The sequence below is a fragment of the Peromyscus maniculatus genome, chromosome 2, assembly GCF_049852395.1.
Source record: "Peromyscus maniculatus bairdii isolate BWxNUB_F1_BW_parent chromosome 2, HU_Pman_BW_mat_3.1, whole genome shotgun sequence".
NCBI classification, from domain to species: Eukaryota; Metazoa; Chordata; class Mammalia; order Rodentia; family Cricetidae; genus Peromyscus; species Peromyscus maniculatus.
Window position 1 is genome coordinate 21,395,781 of NC_134853.1, and position 15,489 is coordinate 21,411,269.

At 38.1% G+C, this 15,489-nt stretch overlaps 1 protein-coding gene across 2 annotated transcripts in view; it reads right to left on the bottom strand.

The window, feature by feature from the left end:
- Positions 1-3,632: 3,632 nt before the first annotated feature.
- The window catches only part of LOC121820822 (uncharacterized), a 187,000-nt gene continuing 175,143 nt past the window's right edge, over positions 3,633-15,489 (bottom strand). For both annotated transcript variants that reach the window (XM_076563827.1, XM_015988203.3), the window contains 3 exons: positions 7,102-7,228; positions 6,847-6,907; positions 3,633-5,520 (listed from right to left, as the gene is read on the bottom strand). In XM_076563827.1, coding sequence (XP_076419942.1) covers positions 4,491-5,520; positions 6,847-6,907; positions 7,102-7,228 — 1,218 coding nt within the window. In that variant the 3' untranslated portion in view covers positions 3,633-4,490. The remainder of the gene's footprint in view (positions 5,521-6,846; positions 6,908-7,101; positions 7,229-15,489) is intronic.

Consider the following 15,489-nt stretch of genomic DNA (forward strand, 5'->3'; position numbering starts at 1 on the left):
ACAAGTCAGGTACATCTAGACTGTGATGGTTGGAAATCATGGAAATACACATTTCAATCTGTCTCTAATTGGTGAGTTACTAAGACCTCAAGATGTCTTGAAGGGCCAAAGTAGATTCAAAGGGAACTACAGAAGGGAAGAAAGATAATCTCTGCAAAACTCCTCTAAGTCCCTTCCAAATTCACCATGAGTAACCTCTCCCTTGCAGCTTCCTCTATTAAATATTTCTCTTCCATAACCATGTATCCAACTGTTGTTTACTTCTAAGACAGACACTCCGTTTATACTGAAGGAGCCAAAGCACCCCTTCCCTCTAAAGGGCTAAATCTCAGATTCCAGTAGCACTGACACTGGACAGAACAGATTCCAAAAGCTCCATGATACTGGGTGCTAATTCTTGGCTACTTGCTTTTCATAATGTACTGTTATTGCACAATCCTACTTGAACTCACAGATGAATGTCTTCCAGGAATAGAATCTTACATCCTCTTCCCCAGTCCAGCATGCCTCATGGAATGGAGGGACTACCTGTGAAGGGATGCACAGGGCATAGAACATAGAGCCAGAGTCCAGAGCATTGGCACTGTACATCAAACATCTACAGCAGGGGGCCAGAGAATTCAGTTGATGATTCAAATAACATTACTTCATTATATTCTCTCTCTCTCTCTCTCTCTCTCTCTCTCTCTCTCTCTCTCTCTCTCTCTCTCTCTCTCTCTCTCTCCATCTTAAAAACATTTCCCAGAAGAAATGTGTCTAAATTCTGCAACTTTGGGGCCTTTAGCGCCATTGACCAAGCCCAAAATATCTGATGAGGTTGCCTGGCTCTAAGCTCAGTACTCTCTGTTTACTGCCTGAGGATGTCAAGTCTGACTTAAAGCCCCTGTGATGCTGGCAGAGGAGGAGTGTTCTTTGTAGTACAGTCCCTATTACTCATCAGTTGGGTTATTCACTATTTCCTTTGTCCTGCTGCTTGGTGTCCATCATGCTCTGAGTGAGTCTTCTCACCAATGCTTCCTCTTTGAGAGTTTACATTTTTTTTCTTGCTGATACCTGTGATTCATTGCTAGTTTTATTAAAGCAGCAGCTATTCATTTTCCCACAATCCTGGAGCCTAGAAGTATAGATTCAAAGAGTCCACAGAGCTGCTCTCTTCTGTGGCTCCTCTCCTTTCATTGTTGATCACATATTCTCCCTCTGTCTTGACACATGAGCCCCCGCAGTGTATACAGTCTTCACTTCATGCAACCCAACCAGTCATGTTAGACTGAGACCCACCCTAATGATCTCAATTGATCTTACCCTCCCCTATAAAGATTCTACAACTAATATATATCACATTTTGAATATTGGGGTTTGTGGCTCTGACATATGACCTGGATGTTGTTCATCCACATGTCCACACACATGCCTGGTCCTTTTAACTTTCCCACAGGATCCTTTATTTCCCTGCTTCTTGTGGCAGGCAAGATTAGCCACATTCCAGGCCTACTCATCCTTCCCTAATACAATTCACTGTATGCAGTCCTGTCCTGAATCCAAATCCATTGCCTTATATCTGGACCTAACAACTCTTAGTGCCCAGTTTAGTCAGAGGGCCAGCATATACCTTTTAAAAACATTAAAAAATTTTAATTAACATTATTATTTTCATAGCACACAAGGCCACCCCTAAATGATGAGTTCAGATGAATTTAGAATCTTTTACTCCTTACTTGCCAAAGCACCCTCATCTCCCTGCAATAGCTTTTACTATTATTCTGTTCATTTGGGGAAGGACACTGAGGCAGAGAGAGGGATTGCCTACTATTACTGTCTTTTTCATCAAAGAAGCTCAGAAGTAAATCTATGCTACCCAATTTGAGATTTTTTCCCTCTGACTCCTTCCTTCATGCCTTGTTTCCTTACTTTGACTTTAGAGTTGGGGCTTGAAATCATTGCCTCACACATGCTAAATTCATGCTCACTATTGGTTTACAAACCCAGACCCAACACCATCATAGTTTCTTCATTTTTACTACAGTATGCTACTAGGCTTTTTGGAATAAGGTAATTGCAGAAATAATTTTTAAAATGCATGAAAGCAGACAGAAATATTCACCCCTCACCCACACAGGCATTGTTTGTAATAACTGAAGTTCACTGATTTAGAAAAAAAAATGTGTCTTGGCTCTCACTAGCTGTCCAATGTGATTTCTGATTTCTAATACAAAGGCAGACTCAGAAATGGACTTACTAAATTCCAAACAATTGTCATTACAATCAGTTTGAAAATTGTGATTAACCATCATATGACATCAGTCAAACCTTAGTGTGAATACTCACATTCTTGTAAATGTGTTGTCTTTCTCTCAATGCATATACTTTAACAAGATTTCCATAGTGTTAAAGTTCTGTGTACTTTAAATGGCCTATATAGTAGCATGGAAGGGTACAATTTTACATGTTTTATGTGCATGGAATCATATGTGTATGTTTGTGCATTAGTGTACACACAGACAGGGCTTTAAAAATATCTTTACTGTTACTTTAATTTTTCAATTCATATAATATTTACATAGGACTGTAGGTTCAAGTTCTGTTTCACTCAAAATTGTTCCCTACCCACTTCTCCTTTTCTTGTAACTCATAAAACTCACCTAATTGTTTACAGTAGGTAAACTATCTTCTTAGGAAAATAATTTTTTTCTCAAGACTGAACTTCTCTTCATTACTCCCCTTGCATTCATGGAGGAATGCATTGACAAAGAATACAAATGCAATAGTTTGGATATGTTCCCTAATTGTTCATGAGTTTTAATGGGTTGGTCCATAGTGTAGATTTCCTAGAATATTCTGAGACCTTTAAGGGAAGAGAGTGGGAAGGTCTTGTTATTAGGAGTTTCAACATCTCTCAACAACAGCTACTAGAGCTGAGTTCAAATTCAGTAGCCTGACTGTGGTCAGAAATTCATTACTTTTTACAGATAATTTGATCTTTCCTATGAGCTTTCTCCAGTTCTCTCAAAAGGTATTGAGAAGAGTGAACTGAGCATACAGATTATTTTTCTTCTGGACTTTTTCAGTTTCCTCTCTATGTGAAAAATGATTTTCCTTCACAAGGCCATATACACAGAAACTGAGTTTTTGACAAGTTCCATATGATCATCAATTTAAAAATGTACTTCAATGGCATGGGGATGTCACACTGAGCAATTCATATATGATGCAAACTTTTATTGGATACTTACTATGAGCCAGAGGCTATTATAGGAACATGTGTATCATTGTGGATAAAAGAGACAACATTGTTTCCCATATGGATCTTAGGTTCTACTAGGGGGAATGATAGTAATCAAAAAATATGTAAATATAATACTTCCTTAAAAAATGATACATGGTAGGAAAAAAATGTCCAGATGGTTAAAGAATTGAGGAAATCTGTTGGGGAGTCAGATCCTGAAAACAGAAAAATGTGTGTGAGTATAACTGGGAAGAGAACCTTTGAGCAAAGACTAAAATAAAGTCCAAGGCTGAGCCATGTGGACATAATATAAGCAGGCAAAAAGAATTCATGTCCACCAAACCATCAGTACAGAGGATATTGGAAGTGACACTTCAGATTGAGGAGAGGAATAAGTATAGCAAGAAAATATAATATGAAAATAAAGCTATAATTCCTGAAGCACAAAATAGAACCAAGAAAAAAAGACAGCAATAAAATAACAAACAATACATGCCTTTCAACAGTTAAACATTTATCTTTTAGACTTCTCATAGAGCAAAGAGGCCTTTTACCCATAACTGCTTACATAGGGAGTAGTTTTAATAATTGCCAGAAACATGGGTTACTTTACATATTTTAGAGTCCAATACAACTATTTTTATCTAACCATCCAATTCTTCATTTTTTATTTACATGAAGTTAAATAAAGCTTTGTTTTAGCTATGATACATACTGATACCTGTGAATAATTTTCTCCATATCAAAAAGAACCTGCCCAGCATCCTGACTATGTCATCTTATGTAAAGCCCCCTTTGAGAAAAAAACCCTCCCTCTACTTCTCTCTTCCTTCCTCTCTCTCTAGTTATGAGGTAGTGTGCATGTCCTCTCTTCTTTTATTCCATTTTTCTTTCTCTTCTTTCTTCTCTTCCCTTCTCCCTTCCCCCAATAAAACTTTCCACATGGATGCCATGTATATAAGGTGTATCTTTCCCAGAGTTTCTCAACTGCTATGACTGCCACATGGTGTTTTAACATCCAATGTGTTCTTTTATTCATTTGAAGATCACTGTGATGTGTAAAGGCTTTCCAACATTGATTACATTCATGGGTTTTCTCTTCAGTATGTGTTGTCTTATGCCATTGAAGAGTACAGTGTTGGGCAAAGGCTTTACCACATTGATTACATTCATAGGATTTCTCTCAAGTATGTGTACTTTTATGTCTTTGAAGATGACATTGATGTGCAAAGGCATTTCCACATTGAATACATTCATAGGATTTCGCTCAAGTATGTCTTCTTTTATGTATTCGGAGATTACTTTGACATACAAAGGTTTTACCACACTGATTACATTCACAAGGTTTCTCTCCAGTATGTGATCTTTTATGTATTTGGAGACTTCTTTGTTCTGCAAAGGCTCTACCACATTGATTACATGCATAGGGTTTCTCTCCAGTATGTGTCCTTCTGTGCATTTGGAGATTACTGTGACGTGCAAAGGCTTTACCACACTGATTACATGCATAGGGTTTCTCTCCAGTATGCGTTCTTTTGTGCATTTGAAGACCACTCTGACGTGCAAAGGCTTTACCACACTGATTGCATTCATAGGGTATCTCTCCTGTATGTGTTTTTTTATGCCTTTGAAGAGTACAGTGATGAGCAAAGGCTCTACCACAATGATTACATTCATAGGGTTTCTCTCCAGTATGTGTTCGTTTATGTGTTCCAAGACTGCTGTGAGAAGCAAAGGATTTACCACACTGATTGCATTCATAGGGTTTCTCTCCAGTGTGTGTTCTTTTGTGCACTTGAAGAGTACTGGGACGTGCAAAGATTTTACCACACTGATTACATTCATAGGGTTTCTCTCCAGTATGAGTTCTTTTATGCATTTGAAGATGACTGAGTTGTGAAAAACCTTTACCACACTGATTGCATTCATAAGGTTTCTCTCCAGTATGTGTTCTTTTATGTATTCTGAGACTGCTGTGAGAAGTAAAGCCTTTACCACACTGATTACATTCATAGGGTTTCTCTCCAGTATGTATTCTTTTATGTATTTGAAGAGTACAGTAATGAGCAAAGGCTTTGCCACACTCATCACATTCATAGAGTTTCTGTCCAGTACAGGTACTTATATGGATTTGGAGACTACTGTGATGTACAAAGACTTTATCACATGCATTACATTCACAGGGTTTCTCTCCAGTATGTATTCTTTCATGCCTTTGAAGATGTTCGTCATATACAAAGGCTTTAACACATTGAGTATATTCAGAAGGTTGCTCTCCAGTATGACTCCTTTCATGCCTGCAAGGATAATTGGCACATGTAAAAGATTTATCACATTCAATACACAGTTGAATCTTTATATCTGAATTAATTAATTTTACAATTTGGTCCAGTTGTAAAGTGGAATCAGATCTTAAGGTTTTATACTGTGCTTACACTCATGTTGTTCCCCTTCATTAGGGATTGTTTTGAATCTCTGAAGATACCTGAGATGGTAAGAGCGTTTATTACATGGTTCACATTTAAAATATCATTTTCTATATGAAAATTTTCACATATTTCAAGAGAACTGGAAAAACTCTGCTTTACCATACATATTGCTTTCATAAATTTTCTTATACTGTGAGTCATACTACATTTTCTAAGTAAACTATATCAAACAGAACTATTCACACATTCCTAGTATTGACAGGGCTTTTCTGTAGTGTAAGATTATTGATGTGTTAACAGTGAAGCTGAGAGTCCAATTACTTGTATACTTGAATCAAATTCAACATGTCTACTCAACATGGGAACTGCTACATATATTCTAATTATTCTGAGAGGTATGTTACATCCTTCCATATCCATGTTCATGTGGCTTGTATCCAGAGTGACATATGATATACATGGCAAAGGAAGAATGACAAAAAAAGTTCCCACGTTGAGGGCTGGAGAGATGGCTCAGAGGTTAAGAGCACTGACTGTTCTTCCAGAGGTCCTGAGTTCAATTCCCAGCAACCACATGGTGGCTCACAACCATCTGTAATGAGATCTGATGCCCTCTTCTGGCCTGCAGTCATACATGCTGTATACATAATAAATAAATAAATCTTTGAAAAAAAAGTTTCCACATTGAACTGACAGTGTGAGTTTGTTTCTCACAGACATGTTGTATAGGTATTAATGTTTCTCCACAATGGCCCTTGATTCTTGATTCTAAGTGCCCCCTCACTAAATTTAGCAAAGTCACAAATATATGATTAACACTAGCTTTACTATGACTGTTTGCTTATTAGTAGGTTTTTGACATATACCTATTACCTCTAAAATGTGTTTACCTTTTGTAATATATGTGGTACAAAACTAAGTGGATTGGCAGTTTTACAGCACAGCACTCATGGGACTTTGGTTCAAATGGTGACATCTGGTAAGGCATTGTTTTCATGTCTTCTTTCTGAAAAGAATGCCTTGTAAATGTAATTCACCCACCTGAACTTGAGGTTTATAGTGTTGTGAGAATTTAATAACCATCAATGCATTTTAAGCTGTGCTTATTTACACTGTTGCTTTTCTTTGAAACTTTCAGGACACATTACAGTTTCTTCAAAGGCACATTTGTTTCATTTTGCAAATGAAAATTACCTTTCACGTCTTCTAGAACTTTTACAATGTTCTTCAAAATTATGGTCTTCCCAGCTGTATCCTAAAACATAGTTTCAGAAAATGTATAGTATATTATTAAAAATTGTGCAAAATTTAAGTTACTATCTTCAAGAAACCTTAGAACCATGCCTGATTTATTCACCCCATTCTTCTTTCTCAATCAAATTACAGAAGAAAATAAATAGGCAAGGAATAGTTGTCCCCTTCTTTACATGAAGGAAAATTCAGTCTTACCTATAGTAGTGAGGTTCCTGTAGGTCTCCAACATCACATCTTTGTAGAGATTCTTCTGGGAAGGATCCAGCAAAGTCCACTCTTCCCAGGTGAAGTTGACATGCACATCATCATAGGTCACTGCATTCTGAAATATCCCATATATGGGTACAACAGGAAGCATGCCACTGACAACATTGCAAATGTATACTTCTTTGACAGCATAGTATGTAATTCTGGTGCTCCACATACTTATTTCATGACACAGACATTATATTTGAATCATCAAGTCACTCTAGAACAATACTGAATAGGAGGTTCAACTCTGTCATTTCTGTACTTTTTGAATGGGATATGACCTTGCAACAGAAATGTCTATTAACAAACACAGAGAAACAAGTAAACACATCAACAGTACAGACTACACATAAGATAAATTATATTACTAAGCACAAAAAAAGAAAAATAAGATGAACAAGCTGGGTATATTGGCTCATCCTTTAAACACAGCACTCAGTGGGAGAGGCAGGTATATCTGCCTCTGAATTGAGTGCTAGCCTAGTATATGCAATCAGTTCTTGGACAGCCAGAAGTACATATTGGGACCCTGTTTCCTGTGCAAAAATCAATCAAACAGACAAAAAATATAAAAAGAACTCAGAGATTATTTACTGAGTCTCTACAAAGAGTTGTGCATTCATTTCACTTCTGTATTCATATTCTAGAAAGCTGAAGTACCCCACTTTAATCTGTCACATGAATAAGATCTTTCTAAAAGGCACTGAATGTTTAAACAGTTACAAATGGACAGATAAAAACATTAGCAATATAAATGTTGATAATAAATCATCAACACAGGGCACGAGAGGAGGCTCTGTAGTAATGAACTCTTGCTGGTCTTGCATATAGGTGTGGTCAATTGCCAACATTTACATAGGGAATCAAAACTATCCATTATTCCAAGTTCAGGGTTTCTGAGACCATCTTTTGATCAATGTGAGGACCAGTTACCCATATGATGCATATCCATGCTTACAGGCAAAATACTCACATTCATTAAAAAATTTCAAAACAAATACAATAGGCAGGAAGAATGTCGTTGCACCTGAAGTCCAATGACAAAGTCAAGAGCAGTATTGATGTCATGAATACATGCCATCATGGGAAACAGAATGATACCATCTACCAAATTTCAAAATTCAGTATAGGGATGAAGCTCAGTACAACAGCATATGCTTGCCATGTACAAAAACCTGCTTTCCAGGCCCATGACCCAACAATAATAATAATAATAAAATAAAAAAAAAAAAGCCAGGAATTTCGGCCCATGTTTAATCCCAGCACTTGGAAGCAAGAGTCAAGGGGATCTTTGAGATCAGCTGGGTGTACAGAACTACTTTCAGGACAGCCAGGGTGACACAGATGAACCTTGTCATCAAAAACAACCAAACAAGCCGGGCGTTGGTGGCGCACGCCTTTAATCCCAGCACTCGGGAGGCAGAGCCAGGCGGATCTCTGTGAGTTCGAGGCCAGCCTGGGCTACCAAGTGAGCTCCAGGAAAGGCGCAAAGCTACACAGAGAAACCCTGTCTCGAAAAACCAAAAAAAAAAAAAAAAAAAAAACAACCAAACAAAAAATTATGACAGTAGGCTAGCAAACTGGCTTAGCACTAAATAGCAATTGCTTCTACTGTATCTTATGTGATTTAGGCATAGTCTATAATGGTGGTGATGGCATTACAGCACAAGAAAAATGATGACTGATGAATTTCAACCACAACAGAGTTGAAACACAGACCAGGAAATCAGCTAAGTCTATAAATGCTCATAACCCATCCCCAATGTGGAATTTCATCCAGAAATAAAGTCCTCAAGGAGAGAAATACATTCAAATACATCATCCTATCTGGGAGGTTTGTCCTTCAATCAACTACATTATGACCCAGGACAATATAGGCTCATGGTCATTCATGAAAAAAAATGCATTTTGTCACTTCAAAGACATTCATAGTCTTCATTAGCCTCTATAATGTTCAAATGTCCAAAATCTACTCTGACATTCAAGATAATTTATTGATGGTGACTTCTTGTAAAATCAAAAAATAAGTTATATCTTTCCAACATACAGTGACACAAAATATCACTTATTATTCCAAAAGAGAGGAAAGGAGACATATTGAGGAAAGACTGGACAAATGAGAGACTGAAGCACAAAGGAAAACCATCAAATCCTGTAGCTCTGTCTCAGACACATGGGGCTCCAGTTTCAAAGGCTTAGATGGCCCTATCCCTGCAACTTCTCATACATCTCTCTCTGAAACAACAGACTAAGGGTTTGTTACCTAAAACTTTGATGCTTCCTTTTTTCCAGGGTCATGATGGGTGAGTCTGCAAAGTCTGACTTCTTAATTGGGATGGACACTAACATGCTTGGACCACAGGTGCAGCAGGTTTTGTATGAAGTTGCTTCCTGGGACTAGGAATCACTTTGCTTATTTCCTCCATAAATTGAAGCTTTAGCTGGATGATGTCTTACCCTTATGGTATCTTGCTAGGCTTCCATTTGAGATCAAGGGCCTTCTGTATAATGGTGATAAACTCCTTGAAAATTCCTGCCTCTTTGAACACTGTCACCTGAAGCTACCTTTTCATTTTCATTTATTTCTGCCCAACTTGTTTTTTTTTTTTTATTGTAGACCTGAATGAGTCATCAGGAATAACCAGATTCAATATTCCAGAAAAAGAAATTAGCTCATTATATTTTAATTCTGCCTTACTAAATTTTCAGGGTATAGGCAGAATAAGAAAGATTTTGGAGCCAAAATATCACAAAATGATATGATCTCCAGCATATTTTTTTATGGAGTCTACCTATTTCTGTCTGAAATCCTATGATCTCAGCCTTCACTTCCTGCCACTACTCAACAATCTCATCTTCCTGGTCCTGCAAAAACAGTTAAGTTCTGTGTACAATTTTCTATGGTTTTTGCCACCCAAGGTGTTGATATTTTCCACATTCTTCCAAAGGAAAACATTCACAGGTTTTCTACCTAGCAACACAACCAATTTTGGTGTTCCATTTTTTTTTGTTCTTACTTGCTTTTATGCTGCTATTATTAAATACTCCAACCAAAAGCATCTCAAGAAATGAAGGGGTTTATTTGATTGATTTTGTCTGATCACAATCCAACATTTTAGCACCATAGGATAGAAACTCAAGCTAACATTTGAAGATAAAACCCATGGGCAAAGTTTTTTTCTTGGCTTTCTCTCTTGCCTAGTCATTGTTCTATGTTCAAATAGCTCTCTTTTCTATCCTAGAGCCACTTTCTTGGGGATACTGCCACCCTCAGTCAAAAAGCCTTTCTACATCAATCATCAATCAACAAAAATTTCTCACAGACACAGCAGTTCATGTCTATTATGAACAAAGCCACTATGAACTTAGTTGAGCAAGTGTCCTTGCACTAGGATGGAAGAGCATCATTTGGGTATATGCCCAAGCATGTTATAATTGGGTCTTGAGGTTTTCACTTGCAACAGCAATGGATCCCCTTGTTCCACGTCCTTGTCAGCATCAGCTTTCACTTGTGTTATTGATTTTAACAATTCGGACAGATATATCTCAAAGTAGTTTTGATTTGATCTGATGGCTAAAGATGTTGAACATTTCTTTAAGTGTTTCTCAGCAATTTTAGATTCCTCTACTGAGAATTCTGTTTAGAGAGGTACCCCATTATAATTTGATTATTTGGTTTGTTGTCTAGTTTCTTGAGTTCATTATTATCCTGAGTGAGGCAACCCAGAAGCACATAAACAAACATGGTATACTCACTTCTAAGTGGATATTAGCAGTTAATTAGGTATAATCACAGTAATCACAGTTAATCACATAGAGTCCATAGATGAAGAGTGGCTAAGTAACAAGAACAACTCTAGGGGAGATGCATGGACCTCCCTGGGAAAAGGAAATAGATTTTGTGAGTACACTGGAGGCAGGTGAGGATGGAAACAGGAAGGATCAAGTGAGTACAGAAGGGGCATGGGAGAAAATACAAGGAGAGGTGAGTGGAATAGGGCAACTTTCAGCATGGGGTGTGGAAATTTAAAGCATTGCATATGTCCTGGAACCTATAAGGGTGACCCTAGAAAGGACTCCTAGTAATCAAGAATATGGATGCTGAATCAGCCATCTTCTGCAACCACATAAGGCTCCCCATGGCAGTACTAGGACACCAAGCTATCCACAAAACATTCAACTCACATTTGTCCCGCCTGTATGATATGCTGGAGCAATGGTGGTTCAGAACTTCTTTAGTGGCCAACCAATGACTGATCTAACTTGACCAAGTTGTGAGAGGAAGCCCGTGCTTAACACTGCCTGGATGGCCAAGAACCAGTACTTGGATGGCTCAGACAAGTAGGGTAGAACCAAATACACGAGATGAAGAAAATAAATCAGTGAAATGATTTGTAACTATATTCTGCTATAATCATACACTCGTGCCTAGCCCAACTGTCCTCAGAGAAGCTTTTTTCATCAGCTGATGGGAACACATGCAGGGATCTCTACACAAACATTAACTTGATCTCTAGGTATCCTCTGGAAGGAGGGGTGAGGATTGTAGGAGCCAGAGAGGTTGATAGAACATGACATGACCTACAGAATCAACTAAGCAGGGCTCATAGGGTCTCAGAAAAACTGAAGTGGCAATCATAGAGCCTACATGGCTCTGTGCCAGGGCCTCTCCATACCTGTTTTGATTGTTTAACCTGGGGTGTTTGTGAGACTCTTAATTATAGGAGTCGAGGTGTCTTGGACTCTTTTGCCTGTTCTTGGGACCCTTTTTCCCCTACTGGGTTACCTTGTCTAACCTTGATATGAGGCGTATTATACCATGTTATGATGTGTTTGGTTGAAATCCCTGGGAGGCCTGTTCTATTCTGAAAGGAAACAGAGTAGCAGTGGTTCTATGGAAATGGGGGTGGGGGTGCTGGAAGGAGTGGAGGAAGGGGAGGCTGAAGTCAGAATGTATTATTTGAGGGAAGAACTAATATAAAGAAAAATAGCAAAAGTAAAAATGCATTTAGTCTAACTTCAATGATCCTCATAATCTGAAACAGCCCAAACAGCACAAATATCAAAAGTCTTTTCTGACACTCAAGACATTCCCTTTATTGTCACATCTTTTAAAATCAAGAAACAAATTAAGGATTTCCAAATATAATGGCACAGGATATAGTTCCATCCAGAAAAAGAGGAATATGGCTGTATTCCAGCCCCCAATTCATGAAAACATGCCCTGCGCATGTGTGTGTCACAACAGTTCGAACAACAGGTAGGCAGACCACCAGCTCATAAAACTTCCATACTCCCTACATTCTCACAGACAGAATCCCTAACAAGTCATACATATGCCAATCCCAAAGCCATGTACACACCCCCAAATTGGATGGATATCCTCTGCTCATGTGCAGGCCACACCAGCCAGAAGAATAGGTAGACAAACTTAGGCAAAGACTCCCCTACTGGACCAGAGGCCATGCCAACCATCAGAAATCCATATAGACTGCTTACCTGTGGACCTCCTTCCTTCATTCAATTACCTCAGCATTATCCCCAGTCCCACTTCCCTCCTCATCTCTGGGTTGTAGCCTTCAACTTGGGTGAAGACCCCTTGCTCAAGCAAAGCATGCACCATCTGCCAGAAGTCCATGTAGGCTATCTGCCCACAGAAGTCCCTCACTCTCTCTATGCCCCCTCAACACTATTCTCAAGTTCCCTCCCCCTTCCCTTTTTTCAGTCCCAGTTTTGGGCAGATACTCCTTGTTGGAAAAAAGGACACACCTACTGCAACATTTCTAGCCCCCAACTTGGGGTGAGAACCAATGTTCAACCATAGGCCACACAGAGCAGAGGACAAGAGAACAAATAGAAACCAAGGAACAAAACACCCATCCAACAAAGACAAACTGAGAAATTCGCACCTAGACCCACGATCACCACAAACCCAGATACCTGCACACAAATATAAGAACACAATCAACATCAGCAAGAGCAATATGTCACTACCAGATTCCAGCTATCTTACTGTACAGCAAACCCTGATTATTCTAACACAGTTAGAGTGCAATCAAGAAACCTAAAGACAAACTTTATAAAAATGACATAAGTGCTTAAAGAGGAGGTAAATGAATCCCTTAAAGAAAGCAGGGAAAGGACTAATGACAAATTAGAGAAAAAAAATTCCTTAAAGAAAGCTGAAGAAAGAAAAAAAAAAACAACCAACCAAACAAACAAACAAAAAACAAGTGAAGCAAATGAATGAATCTGTTCAAAGCTTGAAAATGGAAATAGAAGCAATTAAAAAATGCAAATTGTAGGAATTCTGGAAATAAAAATCTAGGTAATCAAACAGGACTTACAGAGGCAAGCTTAAACAAAAGAATACAAGACATGGAACATAGAATTTAAGGCTTTGAAGATATGATAATAGAAATGGATATACTGATCAAAGAAAATGCTAAATCAAAATATTTCCTAAAATATAACATCCAGGAACTCTGGAACACTATGAAAAGATCAAACCTAGCAATAACAGAAGGAAAAGGAGAAGAATCTCAGCTAAAAGGCCCAGAAAATATTTTTTTAAAAATTAATAGTAAAAAATTTTCCTAATTTAGAACACAGGAGAATATACCCCCACAAAACCAACTAATCAGGGTTCATAGGTGCTCACGGAACTGAAACAGCAATCATGAAGCCTACAAGAGTCTGTACCAGATTCTCTGCATATATGTTATGGTTGCGTAGCTTGATGTTTTTGTAGGACTCCTAACAGTGTGAACAGGGATGGTGGTGTCTCTGACTCTTTTGCCTGATTTTGAAACCATTTTACTCCGACTTGGTTGCCTCATTCAGCCTTGATATGTGGGTTTGCGCCTTGTCTGTTTTAGACTTGTTTTGTGCATAGCCTTGGGAGGCTTGCACTTTTCTGAAGTGAAATTGAGGAGTAGTGGATCTGGTGGAGAGAGGAGCAATGGAAAGGACTGGGAGGAGTGGAGGAAAGGGAAACTGAAGTTGGGATATATTGTATGAGAGAAGAATAATAGTTTAAAAAAGAAAGAAAGCAAAGTAGAAACAGTGAGGAAAAAATTGGACCAAGGCAAGAATAAAACTTAGGACAGCAAATAACAAATCCTGTAGCTCAGTCTCAGACAGGTGTGTCATCATTCACCAAGTGCTTAGTTAACTCTATCCCTGAAAAATATCATAATAGTTTTTTCTTTGCTACTTCCACTCACTTTGTACAGCTTTCCATGGCAGATGTTTCATAGCTTGGGTATCTCAATATCTTCTGATTTCAAAATACAACACTGGCTTAATCTTCCAAGCTTCATGCAATGACCTCTCACAGTCTCCTCACTGGGTTTCTGACTCTGCCTAACACAGATGGATGCAACAGTGCTCAACTGAAACTACAGAGGAAGAACCTATGACCTATAAATTTTGTATCTTTCTTATTTCCACAACAAGGGTTAACCCCCCAAATTTGGCTTCTAAGTTGTGATGGATGCTACCACACTTGGATTAGAGTTGCACCAAGTTTTGTATGAAGTTGTTTCTTGGGATTAGAAATCAAGTTGCCTATTCCTTCCATAAATTGAAGGATTATATGAAGTCTTACCGATAGGGTACCTTACTAGTCCTCAAATTCTGAGAAGGGTTTCCCTTTAATGGTGCTATTTTTTTTTTTAATTTCTTGCTTCTGCTTCACCACAGGACTATTTGAAACTAGTCCAGTTTATCTCTACAAAACTGACATTTTATTTCTTTCAGCATCACTTGTTTCTTTTCCACTGTAGAACTGATTGAGTCATCATTAATAAAAACCGAACAGAATCAATACATTGTCCAATGAATCAACCAATTACTTTGTAATTCTGCCTTACTCAATTTCTCAGATAATGGACAAAATAAGAGTGATTTGTGGCCAAAATATTATACATATTACACCTATCTAAATTTTTAATGGAGTCTACTTCCCACTGAAATCTTATGGTCTCAGACTCTACTGTCTGCATTACTTTCAACACTCCCATATTCCTAGTCCTACAAGGATAGTTGATTAAGCTCTGTGTGTGGCCTACTATGGTGTTTACCATCTAAAATCCTAATATCTTCAACATTACTCTAAAAGACAACATTCCCATAGTCTACCTGGCAACAAAATCACTTTTCTGTCCCACGTTTTGTTTTAACTTTTTTGTTTCTTGCTGTGATTAAATTGTCTAACCAAAAGCATCTCAAGTAATGAATAGGTTTATTTGGTTAATATTGCCAGATCACAACCCACATTTGTGTGAGCTTAGGACAGAAACTCAAGCTAGGAACTGAAGGCAAAAACAA